This window comes from Sparus aurata, chromosome 24 (assembly GCF_900880675.1).
Source record: "Sparus aurata chromosome 24, fSpaAur1.1, whole genome shotgun sequence".
In the NCBI taxonomy this organism is placed as follows: Eukaryota; Metazoa; Chordata; class Actinopteri; order Spariformes; family Sparidae; genus Sparus; species Sparus aurata.
In genome coordinates, this window is record NC_044210.1 from 1,087,288 (window position 1) to 1,110,436 (window position 23,149).

The 23,149-nt window shown below is 40.9% G+C and overlaps 1 protein-coding gene across 6 annotated transcripts in view; it reads left to right on the forward strand.

Annotated features, from left to right (window-relative positions):
* Positions 1-23,149, forward strand: part of ap2a1 (adaptor related protein complex 2 subunit alpha 1) — a 40,624-nt gene that overhangs the window by 11,766 nt on the left and 5,709 nt on the right. For 2 of the 6 annotated variants that reach the window (XM_030409344.1, XM_030409345.1), the window contains exons 9-18: positions 202-384; positions 1,568-1,665; positions 1,745-1,976; positions 2,187-2,375; positions 2,496-2,650; positions 5,719-5,781; positions 9,575-9,637; positions 11,407-11,489; positions 12,528-12,617; positions 14,975-15,098. In XM_030409344.1, coding sequence (XP_030265204.1) covers positions 202-384; positions 1,568-1,665; positions 1,745-1,976; positions 2,187-2,375; positions 2,496-2,650; positions 5,719-5,781; positions 9,575-9,637; positions 11,407-11,489; positions 12,528-12,617; positions 14,975-15,098 — 1,280 coding nt within the window. The remainder of the gene's footprint in view (positions 1-201; positions 385-1,567; positions 1,666-1,744; positions 1,977-2,186; positions 2,376-2,495; positions 2,651-5,718; positions 5,782-9,574; positions 9,638-11,406; positions 11,490-12,527; positions 12,618-14,974; positions 15,099-23,149) is intronic. The other 4 variants (XM_030409346.1, XM_030409348.1, XM_030409347.1 and 1 more) reach the window with 2 other exon arrangements.

The window sequence follows — 23,149 nt, forward strand, 5'->3', positions numbered from 1 at the left end:
CAGCTCTAAAGACACTAATGCACAAAAAAGAGCAAAATGATTGTTTCTATATTTCTTGTGAGAAGCTCAACAATACTCCATCTTTACATGGCACCACTTCAACCAGTACTCCACAAACTAAACACTTGAGTTAACCTTAAATCTTACACTCAGTAACATCTGATTGATTGCAGGTAATTTTTCTTTCTCATTCTCATTCAGGTGCTGAAAGTGGCCATACTGGCAGAAAAGTATGCCGTTGATTACTCCTGGTACGTGGACACCATTCTCAACCTCATCCGCATTGCTGGTGACTACGTCAGCGAAGAAGTTTGGTATCGCGTCATTCAGATTGTCATCAACCGAGACGACGTGCAGGGCTACGCCGCAAAGACAGTCTTTGAGGTGACACCACATTTAACACCACATGAACCTCCCTATCTTAGTACCTGTGGGACACAGTGAATTAACAACACACAGTGTTAGAGTTGACCATTAACCATATTATCTACACCATTTATTAAAAAAAGGGCAAGTTGAAGCAACATTATTTGATTGTTTATCTCAAAATTACAGCTTCAACAGTCATTTTGATTGCACATTGATTTTTAATAGGGTGAATGGTATAACAGCCACTCTGCCCGCTCAATTTGTTTCTGCACATGTAACATGAGTAAGAGCGTAGGATCACAGCATTGCATATATGTTTACAATAAGATCCAAGTTTTGCAGTTGTGATATTGTTATGATGTGATGGGTGTTGTTTGTGGTTGGCGCCTACATAACGTCGGACAAATTGTTACGGACCTATGATTTGTATTCACGCCAGTGGTGTTGCATTCAGAAACTGGGGGGAGCCAAATTGCACAAAACCCCAATTTCTACATTATGTTGGTTTTAATGTTACTACACCAACTGTTAATGTCTAGTAGATCTTCCAGAGCTTCTTCCTTGATTTAACCTTACAGCTGCTGTAAGTTATATATTTTTGTTAAAATAAGAGTTAAATAGTTCCAGTTATTCCAACAGTAATGGAGTATTTGGTCAGTAACCCATGTCTCTCTTCCCACAGCTCATGCAGTAAAAAGACATGGTATAGATGCCCACTTTTTCAGAACAGAGAACTCTTTAATAAGGTGGTGCTGTCTGCCCGAGAAAGTGTAGAGAACATGATCCTCCTGTTTGCTGCTATGTCTAACAATTACTGCTGCATTTTCATGTCTGGTTACAGTGATGGGAGGGGATTGCTTACTGCAAAACAGACAGGAAAGACAATGACAAACAGCAATGTTAAACCGCCGTTGTTCCACAATTTGTCCATATGTTACCATCAGTTAAAAGATTATCATGCTGTGTATTGACTGTGTTCACTCTTGTTTTAAGTAGTCTATTTGGTTACTCAGGGCATTTTGTTAAAACATTTTTGAAACAAGCTTCTCTGCTTGTCTTTTGCTTGAATGATTGCTGCTTATCATGGCATGTAGTATATAAAGTGAGGCAGTACATTTCCTAACAAAGTAGGATATTAATGTCTCTTTAGCACTGCTGTATTTTGAAAACAAGTGAACTGAATTATTGTCTCCTCCAGGCCTTGCAGGCCCCTGCCTGCCATGAGAACATGGTGAAGGTTGGAGGCTACATTCTGGGAGAGTTTGGTAACCTTATCGCTGGTGATCCACGCTCCAGGTATGTTGGTTTTTGACTGCTAGGGCACCAAAGTAAAAGTTGAAACCGGAAATTTTAACTTGTTTGTCCTGTCATCCAGCCCCCTGGTCCAGTTCAACCTTCTGCACTCCAAGTTCCATCTGTGTTCTGTGCCCACTCGTGCCCTTCTGCTGTCAGCCTACATCAAGTTTATCAACCTGTTCCCAGAGACCAAGGCCACCATCCAAGAGGTTTTGCGCTGCGATAGCCAGATCCGCAACTCAGACGTGGAGCTGCAGCAGCGTGCTGTCGAGTATCTGAAGCTATCTTCCATTGCTAGCACTGATGTCCTGGTTAGTTTTGAGACTATAAGACCAAACGCAACACATGTTCAGTAATTAATACGCAAATATAATTTGTTGGGAGAACTGCCCCCAGATGTGGACACAGACAGGAGCCCTGTCATTATGTTCTTGTTGAACAGGATAACTGTGTTGTCTGTCAGATGTTGGCCTCTCTTTCTGTCCAATCTCTCAGGATGATTGTCCTCTCTGTTACTTTAGGCCACTGTCCTGGAGGAGATGCCTCCTTTCCCAGAGAGGGAATCATCAATCCTGGCTAAGCTGAAGAAGAAGAAGGGGCCTGGTGCTGTCTCTGTGACAGAGCTGGAAGACAGCAAAAGGGAGGGTGGGGAGTTAAATGGAGGTGGCGACCGGGGGCAAGACACAGCAACCATGGCTGCCTCTAATGCAGTAAGCAGACTCTGTATTCACGAATAAACAGAATTGCTGGGCTGCCTTTATGCATACAAGCAGCCTGTAACAAAGTACACATTTTTTGTAGCCTTACTGCAAATTTTGTTTGTTTTCCAGTCCACCCCATCGCCATCAGCAGACCTCCTTGGGATTCGCTCAACAGCTCCGCTTGGTGCTGCTCCGGCCAGCGCTGGCAGCCTGTTGGTAGATGTGTTCTCTGAGGCAGGGCCTACCGCACCTTCTGCAGCTGTGAATGACGACGGCTTCCTAAGGTAAAAAGCATATCTTGATTAGCAGATGTAGGAATCCACCATAACCTGCCAGAGGAAGGAGACTGACTGTTTGTGACAGCAGTACTGTAGGAATGAAATACAAAGACAAAATCAAGTTCTGCCTTAGACTAATGCATCTATGAAATGAGAACAGTAAAGAAAACAAAATAAGTAAATCTAACCATTTTGGCCTCAAGTGCAAGCATAGAAACATAATTTGTGACTTTATTCACCAGGTGAGTTAATTTCTATAAAAGGTTATCTCAATACACTTTTTTGACCCCGAACCTGATCTGAATCTTTTAAACGTCAAAGGAGTCACAATTAAGTATGAGTGATACAACAGGAGAAAAAGCCCAAGTGCATTAGAATATGTTTACTCAAACTGTACATCTAATCCAATATTTACCTACAAGTTGATTAAAGCTATATCTGATTGTGACACATTGAAATAACACCTGTAGCTTACCTAGTCTCACAAACCATAATTTTTACAAGCTACTTGATCCAAAAACAGTCCTGGCTCAAAACTGTTTTCCTATGATATGAATGTAAGATTACTAGGAGGATGCCTCTCCTGAAATTGAATTGCACCGCTCTCTGCTGAGAGATACAGTTGGAGACTGTGAATTTTTTAAACCTTAATGTCTGAACTCAGAGCATGTGAATGTTAACACATTGTTTGGCAATTTTAAATACTTGGATGCATTGCTGTGTGTAATGATCTCTTTCATCCAAACTCCAAAATTCAAATCTATTCACACAAAGGTGATTAATGCTGGACTGGTCATGGTCTTAAATGTGTGAAAAGACCTTAATGGGGAAGCACCATGAATATTAATGTTTTTTTTTATGTTTCCTGTCTAAAACTGTTTATTGTAAATAGTTGTGGGGTTTGTTGTGTGCTTGCGTCGTTGGACTACTAAACAGCTACTGTAAATGTATTGTGTCCATGCTGGTTGTTGCTCAGTTGGCTCTGTCTTTCTTTGCTTTATCTTTGTCTGATGTGGACCTGTCAACCGGGAGATGTGTAGCGGATACTGCATGCTTCTTTTTTTTTTTTTTTTTATATGGTAACTGTTCTAGACGGTGCTGTCACAAGGCAAACTATGTTGAAGCTCATTATTTAGGTCAGTATTTAGGTTATTGTCTGACATGCCAAATTAATAATCAGGATAAACTGTGAATGTATAATTAAGTACGTTTATGTGCAGCAGTCTTTAGCTGAGAGGTTACTACAAAATACCTCCAAGAGACGTGCAACAAACTTGCAATAATTTTTGTCCTGTAAGCAAATGGCCACAAGTTGCAACTGAACCCGAGTCCCTTCTGAGGGCACACACTCTACTCAATGAGCTACCAAGGCACACAAATAGTTAATCAGATTTTAACTTAGTTGCTTCCTACGCGATTTAGCCAGCAAATTCTCACCCACCATTCTCTTGGATTTATTATCAGCAATTTTCTCTTTTTTGCGAATAAATGTTTAATTTCTTTGTAGGTTTCCACTGTTGCAAGATTGTAGACATTGCTGCTCACTCTTTAACACTGTTGTTTGTAGGGCTGAACGATATGGACAAAATTTGATATCTCGATATTCATGCCAGATATCTCGATATCGATACGATACGATATGACTACGGGTTCGGTGAAAACCAAGCATTTTTCAGAAAAATAAAGAGATTATTTTAAGCCATATACAAATGGTTGATAGAGAAATCTTAACTAAATAATCACAAACTCAATACAGAGACAAATATATTTAAAGTAACAACAGTAAAGGGAGGGAGAAGATCAAACGAACTATGTGCATTTTTAAAAGATGAACGATGAAATCCTAATCTGGAGAGAAAGTGTGAGAGTGAAGATCGAGACTCAGCAGCTTCAGGTTATCGCTGGTAAAGTACCAGTGGAATTTAGAAAGACTAAGAAGTCAGAGAATTAACGGGTCAAAACAGAGTAGACGGCAGCTATACGGTCTCAAATCCACAGAGCGAGAGGCCGTGGCGTCCGCTCCTGCTGCCCCAGCCAGCCCCCACATGCACACCAGCCTGCCGCCTGCGCAGCCGCTCGGGAGGGCAGAGAGCCGGCGCTGCTGCAGAGGAGCCATGGACTGCGATGACTCTGAGCAGCAGGAGAATTACAATATAATATATTTCTCGCCTTTCCCCTGATGATCTGAATAAGTCGCTAAATTTGTTGCTAGTCGCTTTTTAGAAATAACGTTGCTAAGGGTCTGAAAAGTCGCTAAACTAGCTAGAAAGTCGCCAAGTTGTGTGTGCATCTCAGTCTCCGTCTCCCTCACTCCCGCCCTCGTATGTTTGTCATTGGTTGGCTTCAGCTGTCGATCCACAGCAAGCATGAAATAAGGTTTGTGTTTGGCTGGCCTTAGCGGTGCATTCAAGGGCAATCGTAAAAAAGGATGTTTGTTGTGACTGCCAGAGCTGTACGTGCAGGGCGAGCGGGGTAATCTATATCATTTATATCGTTGCTTTTTCGATATGAATATCTTGAATGTTCATATCTAGATATAGATATGATAACGATATATTGTTCAGCCCTAGTTGTTTGCCATGATGGATTGGTTTAAACTGTCTGACCACTTGTGAATAGAATCCACACGCAATGACTGTGTTGAATTAATCTGGTTGTATGAACTTGGATTGGCCATTATAGAACTGCATTACCCCTAACTGATTTGTTAGGTTCATTCAAGTCAGGTGTTGGGCTCTTCACTTTTTCTAACACACTTTATGGAACAGGCCTCTGGTATCGTGGCTGCCATAAGACTGAAAGGATTACTGAAGGGCCGTACATGAAAGCAGAAGTAGACCTTGTAGAGTTTTCTTCATGGTTGGCAGGTCTGCTACACTTGTCTGTTCTTTTTATCTTGCTGTGTATGTGACTGTCTTTCGTCTTTTTCTCTCCTTCCCTTTTTTCTCCATTTCCCCTCTGTGTGTTTGGGTGCGTGTGTGTGTGTGTGTGTGTGTGTGTGTGTGTGTGTGTGTGTGTATTGTCTGTTTTGATTTGAATGTGTGTCTGTCTCTACTGTGATTGGACACTGACAGAGATCTGGAACAGCCCACCGAGACCTCTGATTCCCTATTGGTGGAGGGTTCTGGTGACTTGGAGTAAGGGCCCAGTAGTAAACTACAGAATCAGCTAGAAAATACAAATAAGGCATCTCCACGTACATAGTTTTTCTAGAACAGGCTTTTTATCTTAAATTGAACATGTCATAGGTAATATACCCCTACACTAAGTGGGTAGCTTGATGCACATGAGCCATTTACCTTTACACAAAAGCATGTAACCTGCTTTTCATATACATCAATGCCTTTTTTAACAATTGTAGAACTGAAACGTGAATGCAGTTACATGTTTTGAATTCTATTAGCATTTGATGAAATTAATACAGTGGAATAGGACAGAACTAAAATAAAATCAGACAACAATACAAGACACAGGAAATATATCAAGCATACTCACAACTTACATGTGTGAAAAGAATGCAGTGGGGTGAAATGGGAGCTGACAGATGTCATTCGAGTTAAACAAGAGTGTGATGGGATATCCACAGCCATCCATAGCTGATTGTGACTGGCTTGCGGTCAAATAAATGTTAAGTAGTCTGAGCTGCTAAAGCTGACTAATCACACCATCTGAAGAGAAAGATTCAGCTGCAGCTGAAAGGCAGTGACAATGAAAAAGCAAATTATTTTGCCATTGGTGTGAACAGTATTAATGGTAAACTGGACTTAAAAGCCATGATTATGGATTTAGCAATACAGATTTGTTTACTCAGGAGTACTTTTGGAAATCACATAAACGGCCCTGCATGTGCACTTTTGCATGGAATAGAAACAGGCTGCGCTGCAGTGGTGTGACCAACTGAACAGAAAACTCAAGTTCCAATGCAAATTGGAGAAGGGACCGGCTTAATCATATTTCAAAAAGAAAAGCTACCATGCAGACACAATTTTCCTCGCAAGCCAGATTTCCTTTCAAATGTAGTGCACATTTTAACAGAATTCTCAGTAAACCAGAAATGCAAAAATATCTGTGTTTCTATTAACTGTTAGGTCACCACTAATACAAATTGTACAACATAAAAAGATGGTTGAACAATTTTTTAGTCTGTGCATTAAACCGATGTTGAAAAGGTGTTCCATTCAATATTTTGAGGAAGGGCACAATCTCCTCATAGCTCCATACAGGGTAATGCTGTATTTTTTACATGCCAGAAAATGTTATGCATTTCATTTCATGTAGCTAGTAATTACCAGATAACATACTTGAGATTTCTCTGAAATTATCCCAACATGGTTTAATTAAAGATATTCTATTACTTTCCATTAAAAAGTTAATAAAAAGTAGGTATTTTTTTAAACATTTTGACAAAGCTTCCTACTACTATACTGTCTGACTTCCCATCAGCAGGCCATTAAGTTGAAGTGAGTTATTGTAGCCTAATTTCCAACTGGTTTCTGCCCAATTACTGCAGGTCAGTGAATTGAAGGGCACCTTTTCAAAAAATTTTGTCAGCGCACTGGAACAGAAGCTTCAGTGGCCAAGTCACATTCCTTTGTATATCAGGATGTATTTGTTAAGACTGTATCCATTTCACTTTGTTGATTTAGCTTTTCAACACACCAACCTTTCTACGTATTTGCCAAATGTAAAAAATAACAATATGTTGAGTTTCTATCAAAATTTCTGCATTTGCTTTATTTTTTTGATGCACCAATTGAAAATGCAGATAAATAGGGGGATATAAACACACCTAGTGACTAGTAACTATACTTACGACAGGACATCAAGCATGCTGTTATTGTGAATCTACATAAGCACATTGTAACAGTTGAAATGAAATACCAAGCTGCAACCTTAAAACCCAATGCAAAATCTCTGGGCTGTACTGCTCCTCATGTAAAGTGGAGCAAATGTTGTGTACACACAAACACACACTTTTAGTACCCAAAATGTTCATTGCATCAAGCTTTACGTGTAGACTATGTATGTGCTTCTTAACATGAACAGTGTCTTAAGTAGAGTGCTGTCTGTAGGAAATTGGACAGTGAATTATTTTCTGTTGTTTTGGCCCTATACTATAGTAGTTTTCTAACAGGCATTCAATGAACAGCTTGCTAATGCGAGAATGCTGCCTTTACAGTGTTTCCCACAGAATGGCTGAGACTTGAGTTTGAGTCTCAAAAATAACTTTGTTCATGATAGCTTTAAGAATTTGCCTCCATTAATCCTACATAGTGATGCTTTAATTGTCCAGCTTAATGCTTGCACATGCCTTTCTGATTTCTCTGTACCAGCAACTGTATCTGTTTTCTTCTTCAGCAGTAACTTTTTTATAAAGTCAACCAAAAACACACCCCCCTTCTAGGATTTATTTCTCCTGCTATTCCATTGTCACAACAAGTCAGCCACATGTGGAGGAAGCTTGTGTCATTTACGTAGCAGATAAAAAAAAAAAAACTTGCACCGAACGGCATCACAATGGATTTTAAAGGGATAGTTCGGGTTTTTTGAAGTGGGGTCATATAAAGTACATATCTATAGTCGATCTGTTTCCTACCGTAATCACCGATCAGCGCAGCCTCAGTTTGGAGAAGTAGAGAGCCACTCCAGCCCAGACGCTCAGCTTTGTACTGCAGTGAACGGGGTTCAGCAAAAAAGCGAAATTAACCGCCTAAAACAAGGCTCACCTAAAAAAATCTATATCAGGTCAAGGTAAAATTCACACCGCTTTACATCGCCGTCAGACCGCGCTTTCTTTTGGCACTACATTTTCTCAACTGCAGAGCCCCCGTATCCCTACGCATGAGCGCTAATGCGGAAGGATACGAAGAGTTAAGTTTCATTTTTATCGAAAGTAAACCTATCATCCAGCCGCTGCTCGCAGATCAGCTGTTGCCCAGTTACGCTAATGCGTAGGGATACGAAGGTTCTGTGGTTGAGAAAATGTAGTGCCAAAAGAAAGCGCGGTCTGACAGTGATGTAAAGCGGTGTGAATTTTACCTATACAACGTACACTTGAACTGATGTAAACATTTTTACGTGAGCCTTGTTTTAGGTGGTTAATTTCACTTTTTTGCTGAACCCTGTTCACTGCAGTACAGAGCTGAGCATCTGTGCTGGAGCCGCTCTCTACTTCTCCAAACTGAGGCTGCGCTGATCGGTGATTATGGTAGGAAACAGATCGACTATAGATATGTACTTTATATGACCCCACTTCAAAAAACCCGAACTATCCCTTTAAAAAATATACGTAGCCTCTAAAATGCTTAATGGGTCAGCAAATATACTTGGGCAGCTCTTAATATACCTGTGCGACCCATCCAAGTAGACTGTATGTGTTGGAAACACAAGTTAAGTGTTAAGAATTCTTGCTGCTTGTAATTTGTTTCACTTTGCCCATTGTATGTTTTTGCCTCCTTTTTAAAAAAGTGCAGTTGGGCAGTGGCATATTTACCCAGTATGAAAACAAGCGCTATCAAATCAAAGTATGACCTTTGGCCTAATAGCTGTAGTTTCATTTGTATTCATTGTGCTTGAGTATAGAACCAAAACAATAGAAAATATCAAAGTACATACACTATGGACTGCACTGTAACTGTATTTGTTACATGGTACATCAGAAACCTTTTCATGGTGTAATGTTATCATTTTAATATAAACTGCTTTTACTAACCCATGCATTTTTATCTTTTTATCCTTCTTTCTTCTTCTCTCATGTTTCTTTTAACCAATCTAAATCATAATGTGGCTGTGCCCTGTGTCGAATTGTTGGCTTTTTCATATCCCATTTCTGCTCTACTCCTTTTTTGTCCTGTTGTCTACGTATCTGTATCCATCCCTCCTCTGTCTTGTGGGCTCTCTTCATCCCTGCGCTGTCCTGTGGTCTCTCAGCTCTGCTCCTCCCTCTGAGGATCCTGCTCCTCCTCTGTCTGAGGCAGACGATCTTCTGAACAAGTAAGGTCTTTCTCTGTGTGCAAGCTTTGTCATGTGTCAAGAAAGAAAAGCACTTTCACTAAACTGGGAACAAGCACAATCCACTGCTTTAGTTTATGTGGAGTGCAGCCATCTGACCAACATAGTCCTGTAATATCTTGGGTGATGGTTTCCTGTTTTTCATAAAAGCTTTCTCATAAGAGAAGCTGCAATATCCACCAATTTTGCATCCTCTGTTAACCATATTGTTTACATAGCTGGACTCAGTACTCTGAAGCTCTGAAATAAGTTATTAAAGAAATGATAAATTATTCTATATGCTTAGTTCAAAAGTGATGAATTATGTTTTGTTTGATGAAAAAACCTGCCTTTTAACAGCAACCCAGGACTCTAGGTAGGCAGACATGGGAGAGAAAGAGTGAGAGAGACAGATTAAAGTGCACATCCTCATTGAAATGAAGCTGCAAACAGTGACTTTTTGACATTTGGACTTGATGTTTATCAAAATTCACTTAACTTACTGTTAGGTTAACCAGTTGTTTCAGCATAGGATGACAGACAATTCAATGAGATCAATAAGAACATGACATAATCGTTGAAACAATACTATACTAAACTAGTGTCCATAGTAATAATAATAATTTGATTGTTTGTAACCCCCAGAGTTACTACAAGTTCCAGTTGTTGCCAATGTTGTGCTAGTCTTTGCTACTCCTTCTACCCCAAGTTTCATTTTTAACAGTACCTAGGGGCTGTTATGCTAGTTTTTAGGGATTCATCGATACAAAGTTTAAAACACTATTATTTTGCCATTTTTGTTGTTATTTATTAAAAAAAAACTTGCAGGAAAGTCGATCATACAAATTTATACACCACCTTTAACATTATCTCCTTTCTCACCAAAAATAAAAACCTAATTCAGAATCTTTGCTATGCTGCTATACAACTCAATGAGGAGAGTTTTCAGCATTTAGCCCATCAAAAACATTCTCTTGGTGTCACATAGTTTAATGCAACTACATGCAAATTAAAAATATGATGATAAAATAGAAAATCAATAAAATGTAGGCGAAATCTTATGTTGCTGCGATGCCCTCCTACTTGGCTTCATGTCCGTTGTGCTCCAGAATCTCTATTAACATGTTGTGCACAGTGGAACTTGCCCTGTCCATTCATGCCCTCTTTCTCTTTGAGTGAGTAGTTCTCTCTCTCTGCCGTCATCTCTGGCTTCCACAGCAGGCCTATATATCTGTTGCTACGCTTGTTTAACCTCCACATCAAAGTATAGATCTTTATATCTGGGATTCAGTGATATTGGTGTGCAAAGGGTTAGGGTTTGTTTACTAATGACGCCATCTTTGTTGTTGTCACGCATCCACTTAAAAGACGTCTCAGTTCCCTCACCAAGGAGATCACACCAGAACAGGCCACTGGATTGTCTTGCAGACTGCAATTCACTGATCTGTATCCAAGACAGTAGAATATAATACTCCCCATTTAAAATGTTCTTTTAAAGAAAATTGAATTAAAGAAATTTAAAATTTTCTTTTAAATGGGGGGAAGTGAGTTCTTAATACAGCAAGTCACTGTGGAAAAATTGCAGATGATGCCATTTATACCACTCAGTACCATAGATCTGTTCTGCCTGGAACACTAACAAAGACTGTACTAGGAAAAAACTGATATGAAATGTTTTGTTTCTTTTACTTGTTTTCATGGTGTGATAGGACAGTACTTGTTAAAGTGACATTTCAATGTTGACTAACCCTTTAAAAACCTTCATGCTATAGGTTTGTGTGCAAGAACAACGGGGTTCTCTTCGAGAATCAGCTGCTACAGATTGGCATCAAGTCTGAGTATCGTCAGAATCTGGGTAAGCTGTCTTCACAGAAAAGCAGCTGTGGCTTTGGCAGGTTTTATTGGCACATGGGCAGCTTTTGGCATGAGTTGCATTGGCACTGAGGCCCATATTCAATCCGGTTCTGTGTGGTTATGTCCTAATGATGATAATAAATAAGTTGTCGTACCAGAAACAGACATTTCGTAAACTGCTTTTGTGCACATATGATGGAATTAGAGGTTAAATTGTACCCTAAACAAACATCCAGTTAATTGCCTGTCAGTTTCGGTGACGTAAATACTTAATCAGATGAAGAATGATAAACAGAAAATTGGAAAAAAGATCCTTTGCAAAAGAAGGATGGTAGTGAGTTTTTATCTTTTTCAATTGAACTGATTTTTCTTTGACCTGTCACAAGCTAGCCCCTCATCTGTAGGCACCAGTGTCATTTAAGAATGTTGTATGCTTGAGATTAAAACATATTGAATGGCACCACAATGTAATCAGTTATTAAGCATTTAAGAATATAATATTTAATATTTAAAATGTATTTTTATAGTTATTGCTACTGTTGTGATTTAATGTGATGTTGTTATCAAATTTTGTTACATACAGTATTTAGATGGTTTTAATGTCAGACCAAACATATGATATCTTTTCTTGTATTATGCAGCAACTCTGATGTACAATTACTTCCCGAGAATCGTGAGCCCAATCAGCCGGATGGTTGTGCTGTAATTAAGAACAAAAAATCTGTTTTGGAAAGGCCACACCCCTGATACCCTTCATCTAATTGCAAATCTTGTTGGTTGGCCTTTTTATTTTTGTCAAAGTACTGGAAAATTGCCATAACTCACTAGCGATTTGTCTGATCTTCAAAAATATGGTATGCATCTTCAGGCCATATTTGTGAATAGGCCTATGGAAACATTTTGAGCCTGACCCATAGGGGACGCCAATAATACTTCAAAATCCAGTGGACAGAATTTTACCAATGTTGGTGTCTATTATTGAGTATTCTATGAACTACAATACAGAATGTTCTTTAACAATTGTATATGTCTTTCTCAGGGAGAATGTACTTATTCTACGGTAACAAGACGTCGGTGCAGTTTGCCAGCTTCACCACCACAGTCAGTTGTCCTGGGGAGCTGCAGTCTCATATCCTTTCTGTGCAGTTATGTTTCAGTATGTTTAGAGTCCAAACCAAAGCTTCAAATCGGATAACTGGGACACAGCATGGTATTTAGCCATACTAAAGTCTCTCTGGGTTCAAAGTAGAGCCTGGCTTGACAAAGGTCACTCTAGCTCATTGCAAGTTTGTCAGTAGTATAGTACACATCAGCTGATGAATGACAAGAAAGTAAGATAAAGAAGACACACTATATAGACAAAGGTTTTGGGACACACTTCTTAAACATTGAAATCAGGTGTTTCATTCAGTCCCATTGCCACAAATGTGTAAAGTCAACTGTAACGTTTGGTGGAGAAGAGATAATGCTATGGGGTTGTTTTTCTGGGGTTGGTCGCGGCCTGGGCCAACCCCAGAAAAAAACAACTCCATAGTATAAGACCCAGTGAAGGGAAATCTTAATGCTTCAGCGTACCAAGACCTATTAAGACAATTCTGGGCTTCCTTCTTTTTGGGAAAAAATTGAGGAAGGTAATTTTCCGTTCTGGTCTGTCTGTTCCCATGTGCACACAGCAAGATCCATAAAGGCATGGTTGGATGAGTTTGGTGTGGAAGAACTTGACTGGCCCTTACCTCAACCCCGTCCAACACCTTTGGAATGAACTAGAACAGAGATTACAAGCCAGGCACTCTCATCTAACATCACAAATGCTCTTCTGGATGAATGAGCAAAACTTCCCACAGACATACTCCAAAACTTGTAGAAAGCCTTCCCAGAAGACTGGAAGCTGTTACAGCAGCAAAAGGGGGGACCAACTACATATTAATGCCTATAGATTTAGAATGGGATGTCATAAAAGCTCCTGTAGCTGTAATGTGTAGGTGGTCCAATACTTTTGACCATATGGTGTATGTTTTGAAACGGTGTTGGGGTTATTCTTAAACTTGTCCTGAAAAATGTCCTGTCCTGTGTCTTAGTCAAATTTGTTTATTAACGAGAACCTTATGACGATTTTTGATGTATTTTACTGCTCATTATTAGCAGCTTGTCTGTGTAACTCTGGCAATAGAGAAAAACTCTGGATTGCACCATGTCCTCTTAACACTTAATAATGGAGAGGCAACTACTTTTATTTCTAAACACTGTTGAGCTTGCTGCCATCCATGATAAAGTTTTATCAGTTGAAGTCTTGCTTCAAAAAAGCTAGTTAAATAGAGGAATCTATTAGGGATGTCCCGATCAGGTTTTTTTTACCCTGATCCCGATCCTAGTCTTTTAATATTTAGTAAATGCCGATACCGGGTCCCAATCCGATACTTAGCCTTAACTTATATTTTCCTGAATAATACAGCTGCGTTAAGAAAAAAGTAGCTGCATCCAAGCTGTTCCTTAATAGTTTTTTTTTTATTTCATTGAAACAAAATATATACTTTCATATGGCTCTTTCTTATTCTGCATATGCTATTGCAACATTGGCTTATCACCTTCCCCTCGTGTACAGCCAGCTGAAGTGTGGAAGTGTGTGCGCAGTGCAGCGCAGTTAAATGATATCGACCCATTGCTTGGCTGTTTCACACGCGCTCAGCATCTCCTGGATTGTTTTACGTGCTTTGCTGTATGAGACCGACAAAACTAGTGTGCACACCGGCCCTTTGTAACTCAAAAGTGGAGTCAATGTAACGTAATACCGAGATCGCTGGGTATACCAGGGATCCAAAACTTGAGGTGACAAAGAAAGCCCTGATCCTGTTCCACCGAGATGACCTGGTTATCCAAAGCGATTAATTTAATTACCTTTTCTGTAATATTTTATCTTACCAAATTTGTAGTATTAAATGCAGCTCTTTCCTTACCCCCTCGCAAAACGGTCGTATTGCAGATATTACATGTCGCCACTGGAATGCTTTCGCTTTCTACTTTAAGTTATTTCCACACTGCAGACATTTTATCCACAGGTTTGCCAGAATAACGTTACATGCATATCTGCATTCTGCCACAAGCTGTGCTCTGAAGTTAAAAAAAAAAAATCGGACTTGGGTCCACGTTCAGAATTGCCCATCCCTCATCAGTGGAAAAATGCCCATGTCGGCATCCCTAGAATCTACAATTCAAATCTTCAGTGGCGGAAAACCCGAAAGAAAAAAACATTTCTGTCTTTCACAATTGTACTACACCAGCGAATGCAAAATAGATGACTAATTATGATAACTGTGCAATCAACTGCTGATAGCTGTCTATGTATGCAAAAATTCATGTGGACTAAATTAATCATTGTAACGCTACCTTATCACTACACTGTCACTGTGAGGTTTGAGCACTACTCACAGTTGGAAGCTGGAAGTTGGTGTGTGTGTGATGTCTTGATGGTCCTTGACAACAGGCCACAGCTCAATGTTCAGACCAAACCAGTGGAACCACTGGTAGAAGGTGGAGCCCAGATCCAACAGGTCCTCAACATTGAGTGTCTGACTGACTTCTCTGATGCCCCACTGCTCAACATCAAGTTCAGGTAAATTTACGAAAACCTATTAAGTTGAGACTAGTGTTGTCACAATACCAAAATTATGTCTTCGGTACTATATCTGCCTAAAATATCTTGATACCGATACTGAAACGATACCACGGCAGAAAACTACAACATCATCAAAAATATTGGAATAAAATATTAGATGACAGAATGTGGAACTTTAAAGAGCAACTAAACCCCCAAACCACTTTTTTCTGCTGAAAACCAATGTATTTGGGTATGAAGTACTGTTGCTGAGTGATTCTGGTCCAACTCTTGACATTTTAGTCGAAGTATTTCAATTTGGCGTATTTTGTAGTAAAAATGTAAGTGTGACTGCCCTCTATGGGTTGAAACCCGGTTATTAGAATCGAATTTTCCTATTGGCTGAGATGGAGGCAGATGACGTTTTGGAGGCAGCTTTCGTCACGGTCCACCACGGTTAGCTCCGCCCCCTCCTATAAAAACTAGCACCTGCCGATCTGGAATCTGTGGCGAGTAGGTTGGATTGAGAGAATTGCGAATAGAGAGAGGCATAGTAATTATTGAGTAGGTAGTTAGCATAGCATAGATTGTTTTTGGGAGATTTTAGTTATTACGTGTGTTAGTTTATAGTATTTAGTACTTATTTAGCAATTTTAGATTAGTTAGCTTGTTTAGTTTTTTGTATTCTAGTAGTTACCGTGGTCCAGAGCCGTATCAGCCGTATCAGAGTCTCCGATTAGAGACTCTGGAGGCGACAAGTCCTCCACCTCAAAGTACCTCTCTGTGGCGAAAGTGTCCGCACTACTGTCAGAGTCACTCATGATCAGATAGATAGCTAGCATAAATGTCGATGTTTGTGTTTATGATTTTTTTTTTTCTGTGCGTGTGAGTGTGGTGACGGTTAGGGGGGAGGGGGGAGGGGGGAATCGGAGAGTACTCCTGGAGCCCCGCCCATAATCAAGGCATTTTTTGAATTTCCAGCTTAGAGCACGTCATCCAAAACTGAGGGGTTTAGTTGCTCTTTAAATGATTTCTTTCTTGTTTTTAATTAAAACACCTAAACTTAAAAAGTCTACATGAAATTCTTCTTCTTCTTCTTCTTCTTCTTCTTCTTCTTCTTCTTCCTCTTCCTCTTCCTCCTCCTCCTCCTCCTCCTTCTCCTCATTTCAGTTTGATGGGTAACTTAGCTGCCAATGTGGTTAGATGCATCTCTGTATCCAAGAAGACAAGTGTCTTCTTGTTTTGTTCATTTGTCTTGTTTGCTCTCAGAGATTATTAAATAACCTCTTTTTCTTTTAAAAGCTCAGTGCTTGTAGTAGAAAAAAAGAAAACAGCACATTAACTACATTCAGCATAACAATAATGAACATAAATTACATTAACTGTAAGTCTAGCAATTCATTAAATAAGATAATACTTTATTCGTCCCAAAAAAGGGAAATTTGCAATTTGCGTTTCATGTTGATAAAGTTCAAACCCTGGATTATTAGCCTGCAAACTACATTAGTGCACTAAAGTACAACACAAATGACCCAGACCTGGTGGAGGTCTGTGCTCTAATGAGACCATTTTCTAATGATATATGTACAAATATATATTATAAATTATTGACAAAAATGTACATGCTATGATTATATTACTAGTACTGATTGACTTAAAATAGATTAAAAAAAAAAGTAAAGTATTTTTTTGGCCTTTTATGGCTTTATTGATAGTACAGCTGAAGATGTGAAAGGAAACAGGGGGAGAGAGAGAGGGGGAATGACACGCAGCAAAGGGACCCAGGCCCGTTGCAGAGCCTCGACACATGGGGAAAAAAGCTCGCCGCATTACTGTTGATCAGTTGTTGGAGCACTGTGACATTCTGTGCCTACAGGAAACTTTTCTAGCAACGCAGGATTTAAAGGGACTAAACTCCATCAGTGACAATTTTCATGGTGCTGGAGAGTCCACCACTGACCTCAGTCTGGGTATAAAAAGGGGTAGAATTCCAGGAGGTTTGGCAATTCTGTGGAATAAGAAACTGGACTCAGCGATTAATGTTATTAGGCTTGGCGTGGACTGGTGCATTGCTATACACTTCAGTCAGCGTGATAAGGAATTTATCATTTTAAATATTTACACTCCATATGAATGTCAACATAATGAAGAAGACTATTTAAATAAGCTTGCTTTTATTAGTTCCTATTTACAAAATAAGTGTTTCACAAATATTTTTATTGTTGGGGATATGAATGCAGATATTTCAGACAAGAGGTCAATTTTTGCTAACCACCTAAATCATCTCTGTACAGATAATAACTTGATACTGTCTAGCAGAGAGCTTTTGCCAGCCGAAAGCTACACACATATAAGTGAGGCCTGGCACACCACGTCCTGGTTAGACCATTGTTTCTCTACAGCTGATGCTCACGCTTCTTTGGCACACATGGAAATCTTATACAATGTATCCACCTCTGATCCCATTCCTGTAAAGATGGTCATCAGATCTGAGTACTTACCTGCAACTGTAAAATGTGCAAATAATTATAATCTTGGTAAATTGGACTGATCCTCTCTTCCATGTGAAGACATTGCTTCCTACTGTAAATATACTTATCAGTTATTGAGCAATATATGTCTCTCTAGAGAGGCACTCATATGTAAAAACAGTAATTGTACAAACACCAAACATAAGACAGATATTTCTGCAATGTATACTGATATTGTCTCAGCTTTACTTGAAGCTAGTTAGCCTCACCTTAAGTGCATAAAGAGAGGAAAAGTTCGGCCTGGTTGGAATACTTATGTGGCTGAATTCTATGCTGAGGCTCGTGAAGCTACTAAATCCTGGGCAGTGGCTGGTAAACCAAGACAGGGGCCCATTTTTGAATATAAAAGGAGTACAAACACAAAATATAAATATGCAATACGTTTAATTAGTAAAAATGAGCAGTCTTTGAGGGCTGGCTCTATGGCCAAGAAACTTTTAAATAATACTAATAAGGATTTCTGGAAAGAGGTGAAACGCATTAATAACTGCAAACCCTCCCTACCATATACAGTAGATGGAGTCTCTGGTGCTAGTGCTGTTGCTGAGCTCTGGCGAAGGCATTATAGTAAATTGTTTAACTGTGTTCAGACTAATGGCTATCAAGTAGCAAATGTTGAAAATATAGATATGATCACAACTCATGAGGTTTGGATTATATCTCCGCTGAACATCTTAAATTTGCTAGCTCAAGGTTATGTACACTTCTTGCCTTATGCTTCAGTGCCCTCATAGTCCATGGCTTTCTTCCAGACTCTATGATGACAGTGCAGCTGGTTCCTTTGGTTAAGGATAAAGCAGGAAAAGTGGGTTCCTCAGAAAACTATAGGCCCATCGCTCTAGCTAATATATTGTCCAAAGTTGTTGAACAAATTCTCCTGGAGAGGATTAATGAACTAATTATCTCTACAGATAATCAATTTGGGTTTAAACCGAGACACGATACAGATATGTGTGTATATGTGCTAAAGGAACTGCTGAGCAACTATAAGAGAAAAAACTCATCTGTTTTTATTTGTTTCTTAGACGCCTCCAAGGCATTTGATAGGGTGAATCACGAGAAATTATTTAAAAAATTGGGTGCAGCAGGTGTCCCTAAGTATATTGTCAGAATTCTGTCCTATTGGTATGCCCAACAGACCATGCAAGTTAAATGGGACAACTGCTTGTCTGCTCCCTTTCATATCAGTAACGGAGTAAGACAAGGGAGCATCTTATCTCCTATTTTATTTAATTTCTACATGAATGATTTATCAAATAATCTAAGCTCATGTAAAACAGGCTGTATGGTCGGCAGTACAGTGATGAACCATCTTATGTATGCTGATGATTGTGTGATCTTTAGTCCGAGCTCAGCTGGTATACAGCAGCTCCTTAATGTGTGTTCTGTGTATGGGGAACAACATGATATAAAGTATGAGTCAAAAAGTGTGATAATGATTTGCAGAACCGTGGAAGATAGACATATGACTTTTCCAGACTTTAAACTCTCAGGTAAGGTTCTAAATATCTGCAGTGAAGTGAAATATCTTGGTCATGTGATCACAGACCAACTGACAGATGATGAGGACATTTTTCGTCAGTGTCGTATGTTGTATGTGCGAGCAAATGTATTGGCACGTAAATTCGGTTGGTGCACTGTTGGTGTGAAGCTGACTCTGTTCAAAGCGTACTGTTCACCTATGTACACTGCACATCTGTGGTTGAATTATAAAAAAGCCAGCCTCCAGAGACTGCAAGTGGCATACAATGACGCTTTGAGGATACTTTTAAAAAGGCCCAGATGGACCAGTGCTAGTGAGCTGTTTGTGAGTGCTGGAGTGAACACACTGCAAGCAGTTCTGAGAAATGTAATGCACAGGTTCATCTGCCGGTTAAATGATTCTGAGAATCAAAATGTTGTGGCAATGGTGAACATTATGTATAGTGACACGCGCTGCACGTCTCAGTTTTCGGGGCACTGGTATAAGTGTCTTTAAAAAATGAGTCATTAGATTATTATGTTTTTATTTTATTGTGTGTTTCTTAATCCTTTTGTACTGTGTGTCTTGCTTTTATTTTTTGTATGGAACTTGATTCTGAAAATAAAGCCTATCTATCTATCTATCTATCTATCTATCTATCTATCTATCTATCTATCTATCTATCTATCTATCTATCTATCTATCTATCTATCTATCTATCTATCTATCTATCTATCTATCTATCTATCTATCTATCTATCTATCTATCTATCTACTCATTCATTATTAGTAATATCAAAGGGAACTTTTGCTTATTTCATTAAAATTCAGACCAAATAGGAAAAGCACTCATGTAAATCACAATATCCCTAACTTATTGTGAGTAGTGTATATATAATATAGTGGTGGGTGTTGTCCAGTATGGACAGCAGTTTGTCCAGGGTCCTTCTTTCTGCCACTGTCACCAGAGAGTCCAGCTCTGTGCCTACTACTGAGCCAGCTCTCCTCACCAGTCTGTCCAGTCGGCTGGTGTCTCTCTTCTTGCTGCTTCCTCCCCAGCAAACCACAGCATAAGAGAGGACGCTGGCCACCACAGACTGGTTAAACATCTGCAGCAGTTTTTTGCAGATGTTGAAGGACCCCAGCCTTCTCAGGAAGTACAGACAGCTCTGCCCTTTCCTGTGTAAAGTGTCCATATTTGCTGTCCAGTGCAGCTTGTCGTCCAGCTGCAGCCCCAGATATTTGTAGCTCCTGACTACCTCCACATTGACCCCCTCGATGGAAACGGGTTGGAGATGTGGTTTCTTCCTTCTGAAGTCCACCACCATCTACTTGGTCTTGGAGGTGTTCAGCTGCAGATGGTTGAACCTGCACCACCTCGCGAAGTCCTCAACCAGGCTCCTGTACTCCCCCTCCCGTCCATCCTTGGTACAGCCAACTATCACAGTGTCGTCCGAGTATTTCTGCATGTGGCAGAGCCCGGAGTTGTACTGGAAGTCAGATGTGTACACGGTGAAGAGGACGGGAGAGAGCACGGCCCCCTGTGGTGCTCCGGTGCTGCTGACCACAGTGTCTGACGTGCAGCCCTTCAGTCTGACGTACTGTGGTCTCTCCATGAGGTAGTCCGTAATCCATGTCACCAGCAGTGGGTCCACTCTCATCTTTGTCAGCTTGTCTCTCAGCAGGAGCGGCCAGATGGTGTTGAAGGTGCTGGAGAAATAAAAAAAACGTGATTCTTACAGCGCTGCTCTCCTTGTCCAGATGAGAGTGGACCCTGTGGAGCAGATAGAGGATGGCATCCTCCACGCCCACCTTCTCCTGGTATCCAAACTGCAGTGGATCTTGTGCGTGGTGGACCTGGGGTCTGAGGACATGGAGCAGCAGCCGTTCAAAGGTCTTCATAATGTGTGATGTCAATGCTACTGGTCTGAAGTCACTCGGCTCCCTGGGGTGTTATATCTTAGGAACCGGGATGAGACATGAAGTCTTCCAGAGCGCTGGGACCCTCCCCAGCTGCAGGCTCAGGTTGAAGACACGCTGGAGTGGCTCCCCCAGTTCAGCAGAACAGGCTTTAAGCATCCTTGAACACTCTCTGTCCGGGCCTGCTGCTTTCCTTGGATGAAGCCTCCTCAGCTCTCTGCTCACCTGATCCTTGGTGATGGTGGTGGGGAGGGGGGTTGAACTGTCCATGGGTGTTGAGGGTTGGGGTGGTCTGCAGTCTGAGGTGGTGGTTTTGGGGGAGGTGATGGACATGGTGAGGGTGTGAAGTGGGCCATCGCTGGTTGTGGGAGCTGGAATATCAAACCTGTTAAAAAACAGGTTTAGCTGGTTTGCTCTTCCAGCATCCCCCTCTCCTGTGATGTTGCCATTCTTCTTGCAGCCTGTGATGGTTTTCATGCCATCCCAGACCTCCCTCATGTTATTATGCTGCAGCTTCTGTTCTAGCTTCCTTCTGTAGTCCTCCTTCGCCTCTCTCAGGTGGACCTTGAGTTCCCCCTGTACGCGCTTCAGCTCGTCTCTGTCACCATCCCTGAATGCCCTCTTCTTCCTGTTCAAGATGTCCTTGACATTACTGGTGATCCAGGGCTTGTTGTTGGGGAAGCAGCGTACAGTTCTGATGGGGACCACAGCGTCCATACAGAAGTTCAGGTAGTCAGTATTGCAGTGTGTGACCCCCTCGATGTCCTCACTAGGGGTGGGGAAAAAAATCGATTATTGATTAATCGCGATTATAATATTGACGATTATGATTCGATTATTATATTTCCAAAAATCGATTAAAAAATAAATAAATAAAAAATTGGTTTTTGAAATTTTTTTCGAAAAAGTAATACAAACTGGAGTCCTCCTCTTACTGGCTTCCGCTACATGGTCCACAGTCTGGAGCCAAGATATGTTATTCCATCCCGGAGCTTTTTCACACTTAAATTGATTCCAAATCTTTACAAGGACACAAACCTTTCCATGCAAGTGTCCCTCAACTCTGCTCACAGGGTAGCAATAATCTGCGATGCCTGGACATCCAAAACTACAGTCTCAAAAGTGACCATTGCACAGGGGCGGTTCTGGGGGGGGGGGGCAACAGGGGCCAGTGTCTCAGCAGTTTACTACCCAATCAAAATTGCTGAAATTGTAAACACTGTTTTGTCTGAATGAGGGATTTATCTTTTTTTCCGGGTTGTATGTGCCCCCTAACAAAAAAGGCGTTAGGCGAAAATCGAATCGATAATCGTTAATAATCGAAAATCGATTTGTAATCGAATCGAGACTTCAATAATCGGAATCGAATCCGGAAATTGGGCCGATTAACCACCCCTAGTCCTCACCATGTGCTTCCTGCAGGACACTCCAGTCAGTACATTCAAAGCAGTCCCTCAGAGCCTCCGCTGGCTCAGGAGACTATTTCCTGAAGGAGCGTTTGGTCGTGGACTGTCTCTGGATCTGTGGTTTGTACTGTGGCGTGAGCAGGACCAGGTTATGGTCAGACTTTCCCAGTGGGGGCAGAGGAGTGGCAGTGTAGGCTTCCCTCACGTTGGCGTACAGGAGGTCTAATTTCCTGTTCTTCCTGGTGGGGCAGCTTACAAACTGGTTAAAGTCTGGCAGTGTGGAGTCCAGTGTCACGTGGTTGAAATCCCCGGAGATGGTGATGAATGCTTCTGGATGTTGTGTTTGTAGTCTTGCAATGGTGGAGTGCACACAGAGGGACGTAAACAACAACAACAACAGCAATGGCGTGGGAGAACTCTCTGGGCATGTCGTACGGCCTGAGACCTACCGCCAGCAACTCAATGTCTCTGTTGCACACGATTTCCTTCACCATAACATGCCCCTGGTTGCACCATCTGTTGTTGATAAACGGTGCAAGTCCTCCTCCTTTGCTTTTGCCGCTGCGTCCACAGTCCCGGTCCGCTCTCACTGTAGTGAATCCAGGTAGATCCACATGAGCGTCCGGGGTGTTCTGGGTTAGCCAGGTTTTAGAGAGGCAAAGTAAACTGCACTCCCTGAACGTCCTGTCCGTCCTCACAATGGCAGCCAGCTCGTCCTTCTTGTTGGTCAGACAGTTCACATTTCCCATC